Below are 14,724 nucleotides of genomic sequence, written 5' to 3'. Positions count from 1 at the left end.
TGGAGTGACTCCCATTACGCCCGCAAGACTTGACAAGAAAGACACACTTGCCCACGTCTCTAAAGCTTTCACCAAATCTACAGCTGAACTACTTACCAGGCAGAAACTCCACCGTCGTCAAGTACAACATTCTCCTCGTGAATTTGCGATATCAGCTGTTCATCAGCTGGGAATTTTTGTCCCAAAAGATGTCGTGACTTTGTGCGCGTACCCCAAGAGGACACAGAGAACTTGGCATCAAACTGCGAATAGCGTCTCCCAAAGAGTAGCACTTCGTTCGAATGGATAGAGAATATATTCCAGCACATTATAGACAGTTAGGGATGATTGAAATCAGGTAGTCCAATCAACTGGTCATAAGCGAGGTGGTGTAATTAGAACACAGATAAACCAAAGCCGGGCACTACACGAGAACTCCCGTTTCCTTCGCAACAGCCAATATCTGCTCCACAACCGGCAACACATCCTTCGTCTTAATCGGCAGCCTATGTTCGCCATCCCACTCCACCAACCTCGCGCTCCCCCTCTCACAGCACAGCCGCAGCAACTCCACATGCATCTCCAGCCCCGGATCCCTCATCCCATGCACATGAATCGTCGGCACCCGCAACAACGGAGTCGCCGCCCCGCCACCATCACCGCCGCCGCCGCCATCTTTCCACTCCTCCCCGCTGCCAGGCGGCCACGCCACAACCCCGGGCTCCAGGGCGATCAGCGGCGCCCGCCCGGCCATCAGCACCCCGAACCGGAACGACTCCCCCTTGGCAGCCCGCCGCTGCAGCATCAACAACAAACTGGCAGCGAGCTTCGCGCCCTGGCTAAACCCCAGCAGCGCAACCCACTCCCCCGTGCCCCCCACCGCATCATCCCCCTCCATCGCCGCCACCAGCGCGCGTCCCACGGCCTCCTGCGCGTCGGCGTCTGCGTCGCTGGACCCTGGGACGCGGACCCACTGGCGGAAGGGGCCCCAGTCACGGTAGACGGAGAGGACGTCCGGGCCGGGGCGGGACGGGAAGGGGGCCTCTGCGAAGACGAGGCGGAAGTGGTGCGGCCGCAGGTGGGCGGACAGGGCGCGGCACTGGGTGCGGAAGATGCGGGCATTGGTGCCGCCGCCGTGGAGGCAGAGGATGCGGGGGTGGTGGAGGGTTGGGTCTGGCGATGGGGTGGGGGGGAGGGTTCGCGGTTGGGGGTCCATGTTGGGGGGGGGGGGTGGGAAGAAGAAAGAAGGATGTCTTGGGCTGGGGGTGGGAGATCGGTTGCTGCCGCTGGGTGATCTGGCCGAAAGGCGGTTTGCGGTTGTGTTGATGCCTGGTCGATGATCACTACGGTGTGCAGGGATGGAGAAAACCTGTCATTGGCAGTGTTTGAGTGCCAATTGTAGGTCAGACTGGATTGAGGAGTCGGTGATGAGTGATGACAGTGATGACGGTGATGACCAGGCAACGAGGCGAGCGGGTGATTGGGCCAAAGGTAGCAATGCTGTAGGAAGGAGGGATTGTCGTAGAGTAAGACAGCGACGGGGCGCTAGCTTTTTCCTAGTGTGCTGTCCAGTATGCGCTAGTTCGATCGACATGGGTCGAGCAGTCCAGTCACCTTTCCCCAGTGCCAGCCTAAAAGAAAACGGGGCTTTTAAATGTGTGCCTCGGTGGCCTCAAGTGGTGTTATCAGACGGCTCCCCCATTCGTCGGGTAATGGTCCAAATGGTCGGAAGGTTTCGGAAAAGTCGACAATCCTGATACCTGGTCTTTGCGGAATACGCGAACCGTGGGGGTTGCATTGGGGCGGAATGCAGCTCCGAGGAAGGCCCATGCCTGAGGTGGTGGTGGTCAGCATCCACTAACCATACACGCAATCCCATTGGCGAAATCAAAATGTAAGCCTAATATGGGATTGAGGCAAGCCATCGGATGGCTTTCAGCTGGGACTGGCCTTACTGAGGCGCTCGTGCTGTGAAACCCACAAAGCAGAGGTAAGAATGTCCACATACGCATATTGGATGGTATACGTCGTGCTCTTCCCTGTCCTCGGTAAATGGTGGCCGAGTGGCGCCTGTATGGACCGACCTGGTGCAACTCGGGAGGCGCATACGGGATGCACTCTCTCTAACCCAGTAGGAGGTGCCACGGTCTCACTCCTCTCACTCTCCCGTCGACTTGCTGTCTCACCACCCATCTCTCTAGGGCTCTCCCATCCCTCTGTTTATGGAGCGTGGGTTTCCCATACCAAGACCAATACGGCGATTGCTGCACATCGCTCTGGTAATGAGTATTGATCGATCGATCCGTCGCCAAGCCTTGTTCAAATCTTAATTATGTCGTCGCTGGTCGATCTGTCTTAACATGGATGGCCCCGAATCCACCTCTCTGCTCTATCCGGGAACATGGGCCTGGTTATTTGATCCCCTCCCGGGCGATCCATCCATGTTTCTTCTTTCCTCCCGAAGCTTAATTCGACCGTCTCGGGCAGGGGTAACCGTGCCAAGAACTAAGATCGACTCAGGGGTTGGACCCTGCACCCTCTAAACCCCTTTAGAGCTAGGCCTCGGGTTGGGCAGCCGTTGATAAGGCTTAGCCTCAGAACCAGATCAGTCCTCGAATGCGCTATCAGCGGAGGGTACCGGACCCGCGGGCATATCATGCCGGAAGGGGAACCATGCTTGCATGACTATCGTTCCACTCCCTTCGATCCGTGCCGCCGTGGCTTGGGGTTAAACCCATTTGAGAGTGGGCGGCATCATCATTGCTATACGTGTAGGACCGAGAGTAGACAGCAGTGAGGCTAGTGCGAGTGCAATGCAGATCGGACAGGGTACACATGTCATGAATTCCGCAGGCACACCGCATCGCATCGCATGGCATCGGCGGGGGAGAGACACATCGAAACCCAAGAGAGAGTATCGAGGGCTCGCCAAGTGTAATGTGTTATTTGTCTATAGCAAAAAAATAAAATAAAAGAAAGCCAAGCATGCATTAATTAATTACCACCTCACGACAGCGGAGACATCTCCGCAAATGCGCCTGACTCCAAAATATGCAAGTGGTAACTGGCAAGACTGTTGAGGCTCTGCATGTTCCGCAGAACCTCAAGCAAGCCCTCAATCGCAGCATCAGTCGACCCGCCCTGGGGCCAATTGGGGCCGGTATTGTGAGTGTTGCGGTGTGCGATAAGGCGCTCCAGGCCGAGGAATATGGCAACTGGGAGGAAGATATGGGCCTTTTTTCGGCGGTTAGTGGGGGAAAGAAAAAAAATAGAACGGAAAAAAAAAAAAAAGGCCCAAACAGGGGATCACCCGAAGCTAGTGTCGGACGGACGGACGGGAGAGATGGATCGGCATACCTTGAAATACCCGACCCCTTCGTAGTCCCGTACCAGGCGGGCAATCTCGCGGCCGGCCCAGATGGCCCGTTCCTGGTAGTTGATGACTGCATCACGGTACTCGTCGGTTTCCCAGGCCAGGGACTCGAGAATCTTGCAGAGGTAGATCACCGTCGCCTGCGAGACCATGAGGGTGAAGAGCAGCATGGGATCGCCGCCGCCCGATGCGGCGCTATACCTGAGCGACAGGCTTTCGGTCCTTTTGGTCAGCGTGGCGTCAAGCCACTCATGTCGCTGCCAGAAGTCCAGTGGCTCGTTTCCGTAGATGCGCTCGATCGTCGACACTTGGCTGTGAGACAGCGCACGCCCGCAGATTGTCACCAGGATGACGCACTCTGCAAGGGGCGAGAACTGCTCCGTGTTGTCCGACGTGATGGCTTCCGACAGGAAGCACACCTGCGTCGGCTGACCCCTCTGGAAATCGGCCTCTGCCGATGGTAGGCGCGTACAGATCTGGTTGAACAGCTGTGTTAGACTCGGCACCGTATTTTTATTTGTAATGTGTGATTTTTTTTTTTTGCTCTGTGGCAAATTGGAGTCCCCTCCAAAACTCACCACCTCCTCGTGCAGTGTCAGCGGCCACTCATTCCGTACGCTGATGAAGCGGTCGAGGCAATAAGCAACCCAGAAGATCCTCCTCTTGACCTCGAGCGTGATCCAGTCCTGGCCCGAGATTGCCGCCCCTCCGTTGGGGCTGTCGATGTCGTGCAGTCTCAGCAGCTGTATGAGGCGGAATGTCCGGCCGGCGCTGATCCAGCCGCGGCGGTAGTTTGTCCGCAGGAACTCGTAGAAGGTGATGAGCAGCCAGGCCTGGGCCTGCTCGACGTAAGCGATGCCCATGCCCTGCTCGCGCAGGTCCTGGGCTTCGAGCATGTGCCTCGTCTCCGTGTAGAGCATCTCCCTCATGTGCTCGAACTGCGTCGACATGGCCATGGCCAGCGTCCACATGGCGTATTGCAGGCACGTGTAGTGCTCTTCCGTGCTTGGCTGCCTGCACCATGCAAAGTACCGCCCCTGGTGGAGGATCGGGAGGATTGGCTGCACGCGGTCGAAGTAGAGTTGGTCACTGTTGGCCAAAATAAATCATCAGCTAAAGGCACCCATGGTAGCAGCTCGGGCGGATCATCCCGCAGCAACCGGGGCCCCTCCCCCCTCCCCGGGATACCACTTACAGGTCAGCGCGCATCAGCTCCGGGATGAAGTTCACGGTGCTTGTCGGGCTTATTTCCGGCTTCGGTGTCGGCTCTTCGGAAAACTGAGAGAAATCGGGAAGCCCGCAGTCGTAGGCTGACGGAGGTTCGTTGAGCATGGAGAAGGACAGCTCCTCGTCCGAGACTGAATTCCCGCGGGTTGGCCCATCTTCGGAGAGGTCGACGGTGGACGTATCTCCGCTGCTGGGCAGGGGACTTTGCTGGTCCATCAGACAGCGCTCAAGTGCAACTGCAAGACGCACGTCAGCTCCCGGTGAGCACAGAACACAGCGTATGTATGCATCGACCATCATGCTGGATGGTCACGCCAATTCTTTTGGGATGCGGGCAGGGGAGGAGGAGGAGGGGTGCTTATCTACCAATCCGGCTCCGGAGAGCTTTGAGGTCTCCCTTCTTGGGACCCCGTGGTTGGCGATGAGGGTTGACCTCGCAGGTGATTCCGGCCTCGACACACGTCGCACACCGCGGCACCTGCCTGTCGCACCGTAGCTTCCTCTTGCGGCACTCCTCGCAGGCAGATCCGGGCTGCTGTCGCGACCGGCCGGACATGGTTGGGAGCGTTGGGCCCTTTCTTTTTCTCCTCTTGACTGTGCCACTGCTGTCGTCAACGATCTGGTATTCAGGACTCAGCCAAGACAGCATCGAGTCACTAGTATTACAGTAGTTAGTCCTGCCAAGGACACTTTGAGACGTATATATATCGAACACCACAGGTCTGTGACTTGTGCTTGCGTGCTTGTGTGACGATGAACAACGTACCTGGTCTACAATCAAGCCTCAGCCAGGCAAAAAACAAGGTTTTAGCAACCCGGTAATACGTCCTCGCCAAGAGCTCGGCGGCCTTTCAGATCGACAGGGCAGTGGAGGTATGGGAAGGGAGAATGACGGACTACTGATTATGCACCTTATCAGAAGCAAACAACCTTGCAGCAGGTGGAAATGGCTCTGTGAAACTGTCTCGGGAGGACAAGGCTTGGACACGGGAGGCGCAGAGAGAGGGTGGGATGGGACGGGTGAGATATGGATCCCATGTTCTGCAACCGTACGATCGACTGCATACGCAGCAGTAGTTTGCTACACAAGATTTACCGCGTCCTGCATTCGAGCCTCAGCTGTCATCTTGAGACGGCACCTTGGAAATCTTGCCCTATCTAGGCGTGCTAGGCACGCTGATGAGACTGGGATTCACATGTACCGCCCCGGTACTTTATTTCGCCCTGGTGGCAGCAACCGATTAAAGGGCCTTGTAGCCGTGTTCCATACTTGAGCTGCACAGATCTACCTAGTTCATTTCCCAGCCCATGTGTCTCAGCTCTGTTGAACCTCACTAACCTCTGCTCGTAATTATATCCCGTCTAATTATCTAATTAGCACTGCTTACACTGTCCCCTCACCGAGGTGGCTGCTCTTAGACGTGACCAGAGTGGCAAGAGCCGTGAGGGACTCGCTCTGCACGATATCGAAGATGGAGATCTCCGCCCCAGCTCTCAGTGCCAGCATGTTGCGCAGCTCGACGGCGACCAGCGAATCGACGCCGAAATCAGCGGGCGACTTGGATGGCACGACCTCGTCCTCGGCGATCATGAAGATATCCATCAGCTTCTTGGATATCCCCTGGAGCACCACGTCCACCGCCTCTTCCAGCGTCGCCGCCGCGGCGATCTTGGCCCCAAGATCGGCCGAGCTAGACTTACCCGCGCTAGCTCCCGCCCCCGCACCGCTGCCCTGCGCAGCCTGACGGTACCTCAGGCTCGCGAAGCGCAGATCCCGCGCCATCGGGGAGTCCTCCCAGTGTGGGCCGGGGCCCGTGTTGAGGCCGAACAGCAGCTGCGTCGAGCGAGGCGACGCGATGGCCTGCTCGATGGCCGCCAGCACATCGTCCTCGCTGAGCGCCATGTGGCCCTGCTTTTTCATGCGCTCTGCCGCCCCGTCGTTCTGCGACACGTAGCCCACCGACTTGACCATTCCGAGGTCGATCGCCACCGCGGGCAGGCCCTGCGTCGTGCGGTACCTGGCGAGGGCGTCCTGGAAGGTGCCGCCCGCCGAGTAGTTGCTTTGGCTGGTGTATCCGACGATTCCGGCAAGCGAGGAGAGCATGACGAAGAAGTCGAGATCTTGGGGACCCTGGCCTAGCTGGCGGTGGAGGTTCCAGCTGCCATACACCTTGGGCCCGATCGCCGTGAGGTAGTCGTCAAGGGTCATTTGCTCTAGGATGGAGTCCTGCACGACACAGTTAGCGATGGTATCCTTTACCGCTTAATGAAGTTGGCTCTTGTAGTCTTGTACACATACCTGGAGTACCATTGCAGCCTGGATGACGCCCCTAATGGGCGGCATGTCACCCGCGCAGGCCGCAAGCGAGTCGTGGAGGTTGGACTCGTCAGCAATGTTGCAGCCAATCGCCCGGACCTTGCATCCGAGCCTGTCCATCTCGGCGAAGAATGACCCGGCGGTCTCCCGTGCCGCCGACGCGCTTCGGGACAGGACGATCAGGTTCTTCGCCCCGTGGTCGGCCATCCAGTAGCACACGGATCGCCCGATGCCGCCGAGACCGCCCACGATGAGGTAGGACGCGTCGGGGCGGAGTCTTGCTGAGAGATTGCGTGGCAGTGTCTGTTAATTATCTCGGAATTAGTGACCAGTGTAAATCAATCAATTCATGTGGCACCGCAGTGTGGGTGGCCAAAGCGGTAGAAACTTACCGGCACTTGATCCTCGGGCTTGACCGAGATGACAATCTTGCCCATGTGTTTGCCGGCCTGCATGAGCCGGAAGCCCTTCTCAATGTCCGACAGAGGGTAAACAGTAACCGGCTCGACGGGGCTAATGGCCTTCTCCCCGACGAGGCGCATGGTGTCTTTCAATACGCGGTTGAGTTCGCCGCCCTTGAGCCTCCCGAGCGCGAGCAAGTCGATCGACGAGAAGGAGACGGCGCGAGTAAACGCGCCCATCTCGAGGCTGCTGTTCTGCTCGAGGTCGCGCTTGCCAATCTCGACGAACCGCCCGAAGGGAGCGATGCAGTTGAAGCTCTCCTGGAGGAGCACGCCGGCCAGGGAGTTCAGCACCACGTCGACACCCCGCCCGTTGGTCATGGCGAGCACATCGGCAACGAAAGAAGTGTTACGGCTGGAGAAGACGTGGTCTGCCGGGATGCCGTATCTGCTCATGACAAACTCCCTCTTCTCATCCGTCCCCACCGTGACAAACACCTCTGCGCCGACATGTTTCGCCAGCATGATTGCCGCCTGCCCAACACCACCCGTCGCGGCGTGGATCAGCACCGTCTCCCCGGCCTGCAGCCTAGCGGTGTCGTAGAGGGAGTAGTAGGCCGTAGCATAGACCATAGGCAGGGACGCCGCAATCTCGAAGCCGACATCGTCGGGGATGTGCACGGCGCCCGTCCAGTGCAGGCGGACGAGGGTCGCGTAGTGGCCCCGCAGCGCGGCAGCCACGCGGTCGCCGACTGCGAATCCGCGCGACGCGGCGCCGGGCCCGACGCGCGTGACGACGCCCGAGCACTCGAAGCCCATGGTGCGCTCGTTCAGCTGGCCCATCGCCACCATGACGTCGCGGAAGTTGAGGCCGAAGGCCCGCGGCTCGACTTCGAGGAAGTCTGGGTGGAGATCCTGTGCCGCGTCGGGGTCGTCGCTGAAGGCGAGTGTGTCCAGGAGACCGGGCGAGCCAATGTCCATGCGGAGCGGGCGATCCTTCTGGTGGAAGGGCTCGAGCTGGGAGTCGGCGTGGGTGACCTCTTCGTTGGAGATTGCCTTGTTCCGGGCGACATCTTTGTAGAGTCTGGGGATATGCACGACATCGTCGCGAAGAGCAAACTCGAAGTCTGCATGGTGGACGTCGGTGGAGTAGTCGAACACCTTTCTGAAGATATCGAGGACGCCCGCGGCAGACTGGCTGGACCACGGGTCCTGCTTCGGGTCGAGATCCAGAGACACCAGCCGCTTGCCGCTATATTCCATCCTCAGGGAGCGGAGGAAGCCCACGCTGAGGCTGGAGTTGGGGTCTTCGCAGTCCACGGCACCGCCTCGCGTGACCCACAGCAGGCCCTTGGATTGCGTGCAGAGGGCTTTGATGGCGGCAAACTGTGCCGCATCTGGGTTCTCAAGTATGGGTTGTTCAACCTCGCCCACGAAGATGCACAGTCTTCCGTCGGCTTTGACTTGCTCGAGCGGCTCGACCGTGGGCACGACGCCTGTAAGCACGGTAATCGAGATTCTGAGCTCGTCCAGCCAAGCAGCGGGAGGAGGCGTGTTCCCAGTGACCAGGACAACGTCGGTGAAGTAGTTCGGGGTGCTCGGTCTGGCGGTCGACATAATGACGCTGAACGAGTACAGCTCCTCGCTTTCGCAGTCGTGGACTTCCATCTCGACACCGGTAAACCCTGTCGTTTGCAGGACTCGGTCCCACATGTTGATCGACAGCGAAGGACTGAACTTTCGCTCCTCCTCCTCGCCTGCACGGTGTTAGAAAGGCATCAACAGAGAGAACCGAGCAAGAGAACTGAACAAGAGAATTGAACAAGGAAATTTGTACTTACTTAGCCACCACCCAGGAAGCAAACCAAATACAAACTGCAGATCCAGCTGATCCTGCGTGGTTTCCGTGATAAACAGCTTCCCACCAGGCTTCAACAAGCTGCGCACATTCGACATTGTGTGATCCATGGACTTCGTGGCGTGCAAGACCTGGCAGGCAATGATCAAGTCATACGACCCGGTCTCGAATCCCTGCTTGACAGGGTCCTGCTCGATATCAAGCTTCTTGTATCTCATCAACCCCTCCCAATCCTTGAACTTCTCCTTCGCAGCCTCGAAGAAGCCCGACGAGATGTCGGTGAAGTGGTACTGCTCAGCCAGCGGGCCGTATCCCGAGTCATCCTTGCCCAGCGCGTTCAGGATATACGTCGTAGTTCCGCCGGTGCCAGCGCCGATCTCGAGGATCCTAGCCCGCGGGTTCTTGTGCGCGAACCGCCCGACCAGATCGCCCATCTGCTGGCTCGACCGGTCCCACTTGAGCGCCTTGACGTAGTACTTGTACAACAGCTTGTCCTCGAGCATCAGCTCCAGCGGCGTCGTCTCGCGCCTCAGCATCTTGACGATGTGCGGGCCCAGGCGGCACACCATCTCGCCGTTGACGCTCTCGGCGGCGGCCTTGGCGATGAGGGCGGCCTTGTACTCGGCACCGTCGCGGATCCAGGCCGAGCTGTGTGGAGCCAGCTGGTCGCGGCTGGCCAGCTCGGTCTGGAGCTTCATCCAGACGTAGAACTTCTTGTGGTGCCACTCGAGCCCGGCCACGTCGGAAGCCGTCAGCGAGGCGAGCGCGTCATTGATGAAGTAGCAGCACACGCGCCTCAGGTCCATGATGGTCTCTGCCTCGGACGGGTCGATGCCGTAGCCGAGCTCCTTCTTCAGGAACGCGGGCTTCGCGAACGAGATGTCGGGCGCCCACTTGACGGTGCTAAACTTCTCGCCCTCGTGCGGGTCTTGGTCCTGGTTCAGCACGTTGCCGATGGACTGGCACACGAACCCGTCGAGGACCAGGACGGGTTCGCTCTCGCCGACTCCCGCCGCATCGCTGACGACCGCGATCTCGGCCTGGAAGCTCTGCGAATCCTGCCGGCTGATGTCCGAGTATGCGCGCAGGGAATGGCCGGCCTGGCTGCTGATGCTGTGCGACACCCACAGTTTCTTGATGGTCCGCGGGATCCTGGGGTTGGTCTGCCTCGACGCAGCACCCGGGAGAGCCGTGTATGCCGCCTGGAAGACCGAGTCGAGCGTCGTCGGGTGGAGCACGTGCTCGTGCTGGTGGTTATGCGGCATCACCGAGGCCGTGTCGGCGACCTCGAAGGTGGAAACAGATTGCTGCTGGCCGGCCCGGATGCTCTTCAGGTTCTGGAAGATGGGCCCGTGGTAGATCCCCACGGCGCGCATGCCCCCGTAGATGTCTCGCGGGTCGATCCGCCTTCTGTAGTCGGCATCTCCTCTGGCCTTTGCTGAGGGGACACTCGGCTTGGCGTGGTCGGCACCCGCGGCCACCAGATCGACTGAAATGAGGCCTTTGCAGTGCTCGGTCCACTGGTTATCTCCGTTGACCGAGTAGACGTGGAACTCTTTCCAGCCCTTGGCATAGATGGCCTTGTCATTGCATGGCCGGAGCAATGTTTGCACCTCAACTCCCTCTGCGGTGTCGGGGACGATCAGGGCCTGTCGAATATCCACATCACGAAGATTGTAGCCCAGTATCCGCTTATCGGTTGCCTTGGAGGATTGGAGCGCTGCCTCTATCGCTAGGCTGATGAATCCCGCGCCGGGATACACAATGTTTCCCTGGACGATGTGGTCTCGGACCCACGGGAGCTCCGACGGGCGTATCACATGTCTCCACGAGGGCTCCAGGTTGTTGGTCCCCAGAACGAGAGACCCGAGGAGATCATGGGGCTCTTCGTTCCGCTGCCTGTGAGCCTTGTTGAAACGAGGTTCCGACCAGTGCCTCATCTGGTGGTTCCAGGGGTAAGGGGGCAGGTCAGGCAACACTCTGACTCCGTGCCTCCCAAGGGGGAAGTTGATGGAGCTCATGTTGATAGGGTATCCCTTCCGCAGCAGGTCGCACGCCAAGGCATGCATCGTATCCAGAGCGCTGCTCTTCCTCACCAGACACGTGTTGTACGAGATCTTGCTGCCGCTGAACTCTGGCAGTCCTAAGATCTCCGTGATTGGCCCAGAAAGGGCGCCGTGAGGCCCAACTTCAACAATCACGTCGACATCCGGTTGGGTGGTGGCCGAAGGGTCGCCGAAGCACATATTGCGGAATGCATCCACGAATTGGACTGGCTGGGTCATGCTCCTTACCCAGTGCATTGGGCTCCCAATCTCCTCGGCCGACAACATCCTCGTCCCAGTAGTTGGAGATGAGTAGATGACGTCCTCGAGTACGCCATCTGGCTTGACAAGTTTCTCAAGCCAGGCCTGGTATGGGTCGGCAATGGGCTGCATGTGGTGCGAGTGGTATGCAGCATCGACCTTGAGGCGCCTTGCAAAGACCTTGTCTTCCTTGAGCATCTCCTCCAGCTCCGCAATCGCCGGGAGATCGCCAGACACGGTGATGCTGGTGGGACTGTTCATGCACGCCGACATGACTGTGCCGGAAGTCACGCGGGCGAAGTAGGGTTCCAAGCCTTCCTTGCTCAGCCCGACGGCTACCATGCCACCTTTGCTCGTGATGTAGCGGCCAACATCCGCGGCCAGTTCGCCGCGAGCAAAGACGATCGCCATGGCGGCCTTGAGGCTCAGGGCTCCCGCCGTGTACGCTGCCGCAATCTCGCCGCTGGAGTGGCTCGTGACGGCGGTCGGCTCTATTCCCCAGGAGCGGAGGAGTTCGACCAGGGAGATCTGGAGGGCGACGCAGAGAGGCATGCTCATCGTCACCTGGTTCACCTTGCTGGTGCTCTCGTCTCGCATAAGCTCCTCTGGGTTTGAGTTGTCAGTCACGCACATCCTACTATACTAATCAAGACAGGAGCGGAAGAGGTTTACCTATCAGCGACCACGTCGCTCCGAGCTCCTTCAAGTGGTACTCAATCTCCATAAGAGATGTCTTGAAGATGGGATACGCCTCGATCAATTCCCGACCCATAGCGTGCCACTGCGCTCCTTGTCCGGTGAAGACAAACCCGAGCCTGGGCCGCTCGCCTGTCCGAGCAGGCTTCATCTTGCCAGCGTCAATCGCGTTGACCAATCCCGATATGCTCTGGGCCGAATGGGCCGCAACCCATGGGAAGACGGTGCGCCGCTGGCCGAGGGTGTAGGCCAGGCTGTCCAAGAATCTCTCCTCGTCTTCGACCTTGGTCTCGAGGAGGTAGTCCTTCAAGTTGGACGCCATAACCTGAGCAGCTTGCTCGTCTTTTGCGCTCAGCATGATCAGCTTGGAGCCAACCTTCCCGGGGCGATTGTGTGTCCCGTTCGACCCCCCGTTCGACATGCCGTTGGAAGCCCCATGATGAGCGGCGGAACCGGGGGCGACGTAGTCTTCCATGATGATATGGGCATTTGCACCACCGTAGCCGAAATTGTTGACCGACGCTCGCCGCAAGCCTGTCGATGTTGGCCAGGGCTCGAGCTGCAATGGAACCTTGAGCTTCCACTCCTCGAGATTGAGCTTCTCGTTCGGCTTCTCAAAGTTGATGCTGGGAGGCACCTGCCCTTTTTCCAGAGCGAGAGCGACTTTGATGATGCTTGCCAGCCCACTCGTCGGTTCGGTGTGGCCAATGTTGGTCTTGATTGACCCGATCCTGAGAGGCGCATCCGCAGGCCTGTTCTTCTCAAAGACGGAAGCGATGGCCTTGACCTCAATGGGGTCACCAGTAAACGTCCCCGTCCCGTGGGCCTCGAAGTATGCCGTCTGCAGCGGATCAAGGCCGGCTTTCCTGTAACACTCGCGGATGAGCTCCTCCTGAGCCTCCTGGCTAGGCGAGGTGATGGTTTCCGTCTTGCCATCTTGGTTCACGCCGCTTTCGCGAACGACAGCTCGGATGGGGTCGCCATCGCGGATTGCATCGTCCAGGCGCTTGAATATGACAGTAGCCACTCCTTCGCCTCGGCCATATCCGTTAGCACGGCTGTCGAAGGTGTACGACTTTCCGTCGGGCGAAAGAAGGCTATGAGTGTCGATCAGCAACTGTTTGGTGTCTACCCTCTCATAAGAACAGGTCCAGGCTTACCCTAGTGATGACATGGAGATGAACATGTCGGGATTCAGCATCACATTGGCCCCTCCCACGATCGACATGTCCGACTCCCCTGTCCGGAGGCTTTGGCAGGCTTGGTGGGCAGCCGTGAGAGTAGTAGAGCAGCCAGTGTCGACCGTCATGCTGGGCCCCCGTAGGTCGTAGAAGTGGGATATGCGGTTAGAGGCCATGGCAGAGCCGGTGCCCATGAGGAGGAATCGAGGAAGGGTTTCCGGGTCCCGCATGTGGCTGTCGTGGTAGTCTCGAAAGAAGGCGCCAGCAAAGACCGACGTGTTGGAACCGGCGACATCCTGTAGTGTAATTCCGGCTGCGAGAAACCAGGGTTAGAGGTTGGAAAGGAGCGGGATGGACTATACAATACTACGGAAAGGGATGCCATACCACTCTCTAGCGCCTCGTATGTTGATTCCATCTGGAGTCGAAACTGGGGATCCAAGCTCTATTTTTATGTTAATTAGATCCTCTCTTCCGTTAACTTGGCATGCTTCAAGTTCGACTCACAGCAGCTGCCTCAGATGAGAGGTTGAAGAAGGCGGCATCAAACAGGGCGATGTCCTCGGTCAGAAAGTGTCCTCCGCGCACATTTGTCTATGAGAATTAATAGGTATCAGTGGTTAGTCAGTGTATTGTAAAGTTGCTACCCCGTAACTAATTCCTGGACACGTACCGTGTTGGGCTTCAGATTATTCGGGTGGTAGACTCCGTCGAGGTTGAACCTGTCGGCTGGGATCTCACTCCAAGCACTTCGACCCTCTGCGCAGAGCTTCCAAAGCTTCTCAGGATCGCTGGCACCACCTGCAAACCTGCAGCTCATACCAATGATGGCAATGGGCACGTTGGACTCCATGGCAGCCATTATGTCAACAACGATAACTGGGCTCGGTTTGTCTCTCCTTAAAGCGTACACGGACTTGAAATGAAGGCAGAAGAATGGTATTAGTGAGCTTGAAGTGTTCCACCAACAGTTATGTTTACGGTCTTCTTCAAGTAATCAGCCATGGTCCTGAAGAGGAGCTATTGCGTCTTAAATACAGCACGAGTTGCCTCTTACACGCCCAAACGAGGGCAAAGTGGGCCTACAAAATATCGGCATCTCCCGAGCAAGGGAGAAAGAAGTGTGTACATTGCTGATACGTCAGTCTCAGCAGACCCCCATCGCCGAATATGCATGTTACGGGATTTGCACGGGCCAAGACACGTAGGGCGGGGGTTGACGATCACGGGAAGATTCTCCGAGGCAGAAAGGCCGACAAAATACTCCGAAGCAAAAGTCCGGCACGGTTGCCCAACCGGGGCGTCGTCTCTCCGAGTAGCTTGGACGGGAGCTGGAAACAGTTCCATGCCATTGAGGACATCGAAGGGGGCCGTATTCTTCGACCT

At 58.3% G+C, this 14,724-nt stretch overlaps 4 protein-coding genes across 4 annotated transcripts; 1 reads left to right on the top strand and 3 right to left on the bottom strand.

The window, feature by feature from the left end:
• Positions 1-276: 276 nt before the first annotated feature.
• QBC33DRAFT_543125 (uncharacterized protein) lies at positions 277-1,161 on the bottom strand. The gene has a single exon (XM_060428339.1). The coding sequence runs from the start codon at positions 875-877 to the stop codon at positions 404-406; it is 474 nt and encodes a 157-aa protein (XP_060282203.1). The 5' UTR covers positions 878-1,161; the 3' UTR covers positions 277-403.
• An 805-nt stretch (positions 1,162-1,966) lies between these two features.
• On the top strand, positions 1,967-2,501 carry QBC33DRAFT_543123 (uncharacterized protein). The gene has a single exon (XM_060428338.1). It carries the CDS (start codon positions 1,976-1,978, stop codon positions 2,270-2,272), a length of 297 nt encoding a protein of 98 aa, XP_060282202.1. The 5' UTR covers positions 1,967-1,975; the 3' UTR covers positions 2,273-2,501.
• A 402-nt stretch (positions 2,502-2,903) lies between these two features.
• QBC33DRAFT_543119 (pyrimidine pathway regulatory protein 1) lies at positions 2,904-5,337 on the bottom strand. The gene is made up of 5 exons (XM_060428337.1): positions 4,946-5,337; positions 4,548-4,815; positions 3,931-4,441; positions 3,337-3,828; positions 2,904-3,213 (listed from the first exon to the last, which is right to left on the bottom strand). Exons 1-5 carry the CDS (start codon positions 5,226-5,228, stop codon positions 2,986-2,988), a joined length of 1,782 nt encoding a protein of 593 aa, XP_060282201.1. The 5' UTR covers positions 5,229-5,337; the 3' UTR covers positions 2,904-2,985.
• A 341-nt stretch (positions 5,338-5,678) lies between these two features.
• Positions 5,679-14,376, bottom strand: QBC33DRAFT_571209 (uncharacterized protein). The gene is made up of 9 exons (XM_060430592.1): positions 14,012-14,376; positions 13,846-13,932; positions 13,726-13,783; positions 13,318-13,651; positions 12,134-13,254; positions 9,139-12,066; positions 7,289-9,054; positions 6,879-7,199; positions 5,679-6,806 (listed from the first exon to the last, which is right to left on the bottom strand). The coding sequence occupies exons 1-9, from the start codon at positions 14,198-14,200 to the stop codon at positions 5,964-5,966; spliced, it is 7,647 nt and encodes a 2,548-aa protein (XP_060282200.1). The 5' UTR covers positions 14,201-14,376; the 3' UTR covers positions 5,679-5,963.
• Between the last annotated feature and the right edge of the window lie 348 nt (positions 14,377-14,724).

This window comes from Phialemonium atrogriseum (assembly GCF_030411735.1).
Source record: "Phialemonium atrogriseum strain 8032-3 unplaced genomic scaffold QBC33scaffold_17, whole genome shotgun sequence".
In the NCBI taxonomy this organism is placed as follows: Eukaryota; Fungi; Ascomycota; class Sordariomycetes; order Cephalothecales; family Cephalothecaceae; genus Phialemonium; species Phialemonium atrogriseum.
The sequence above is the reverse complement of the archived record's forward strand: the minus strand, read 5'-3'. Positions and strand labels throughout refer to the sequence as shown.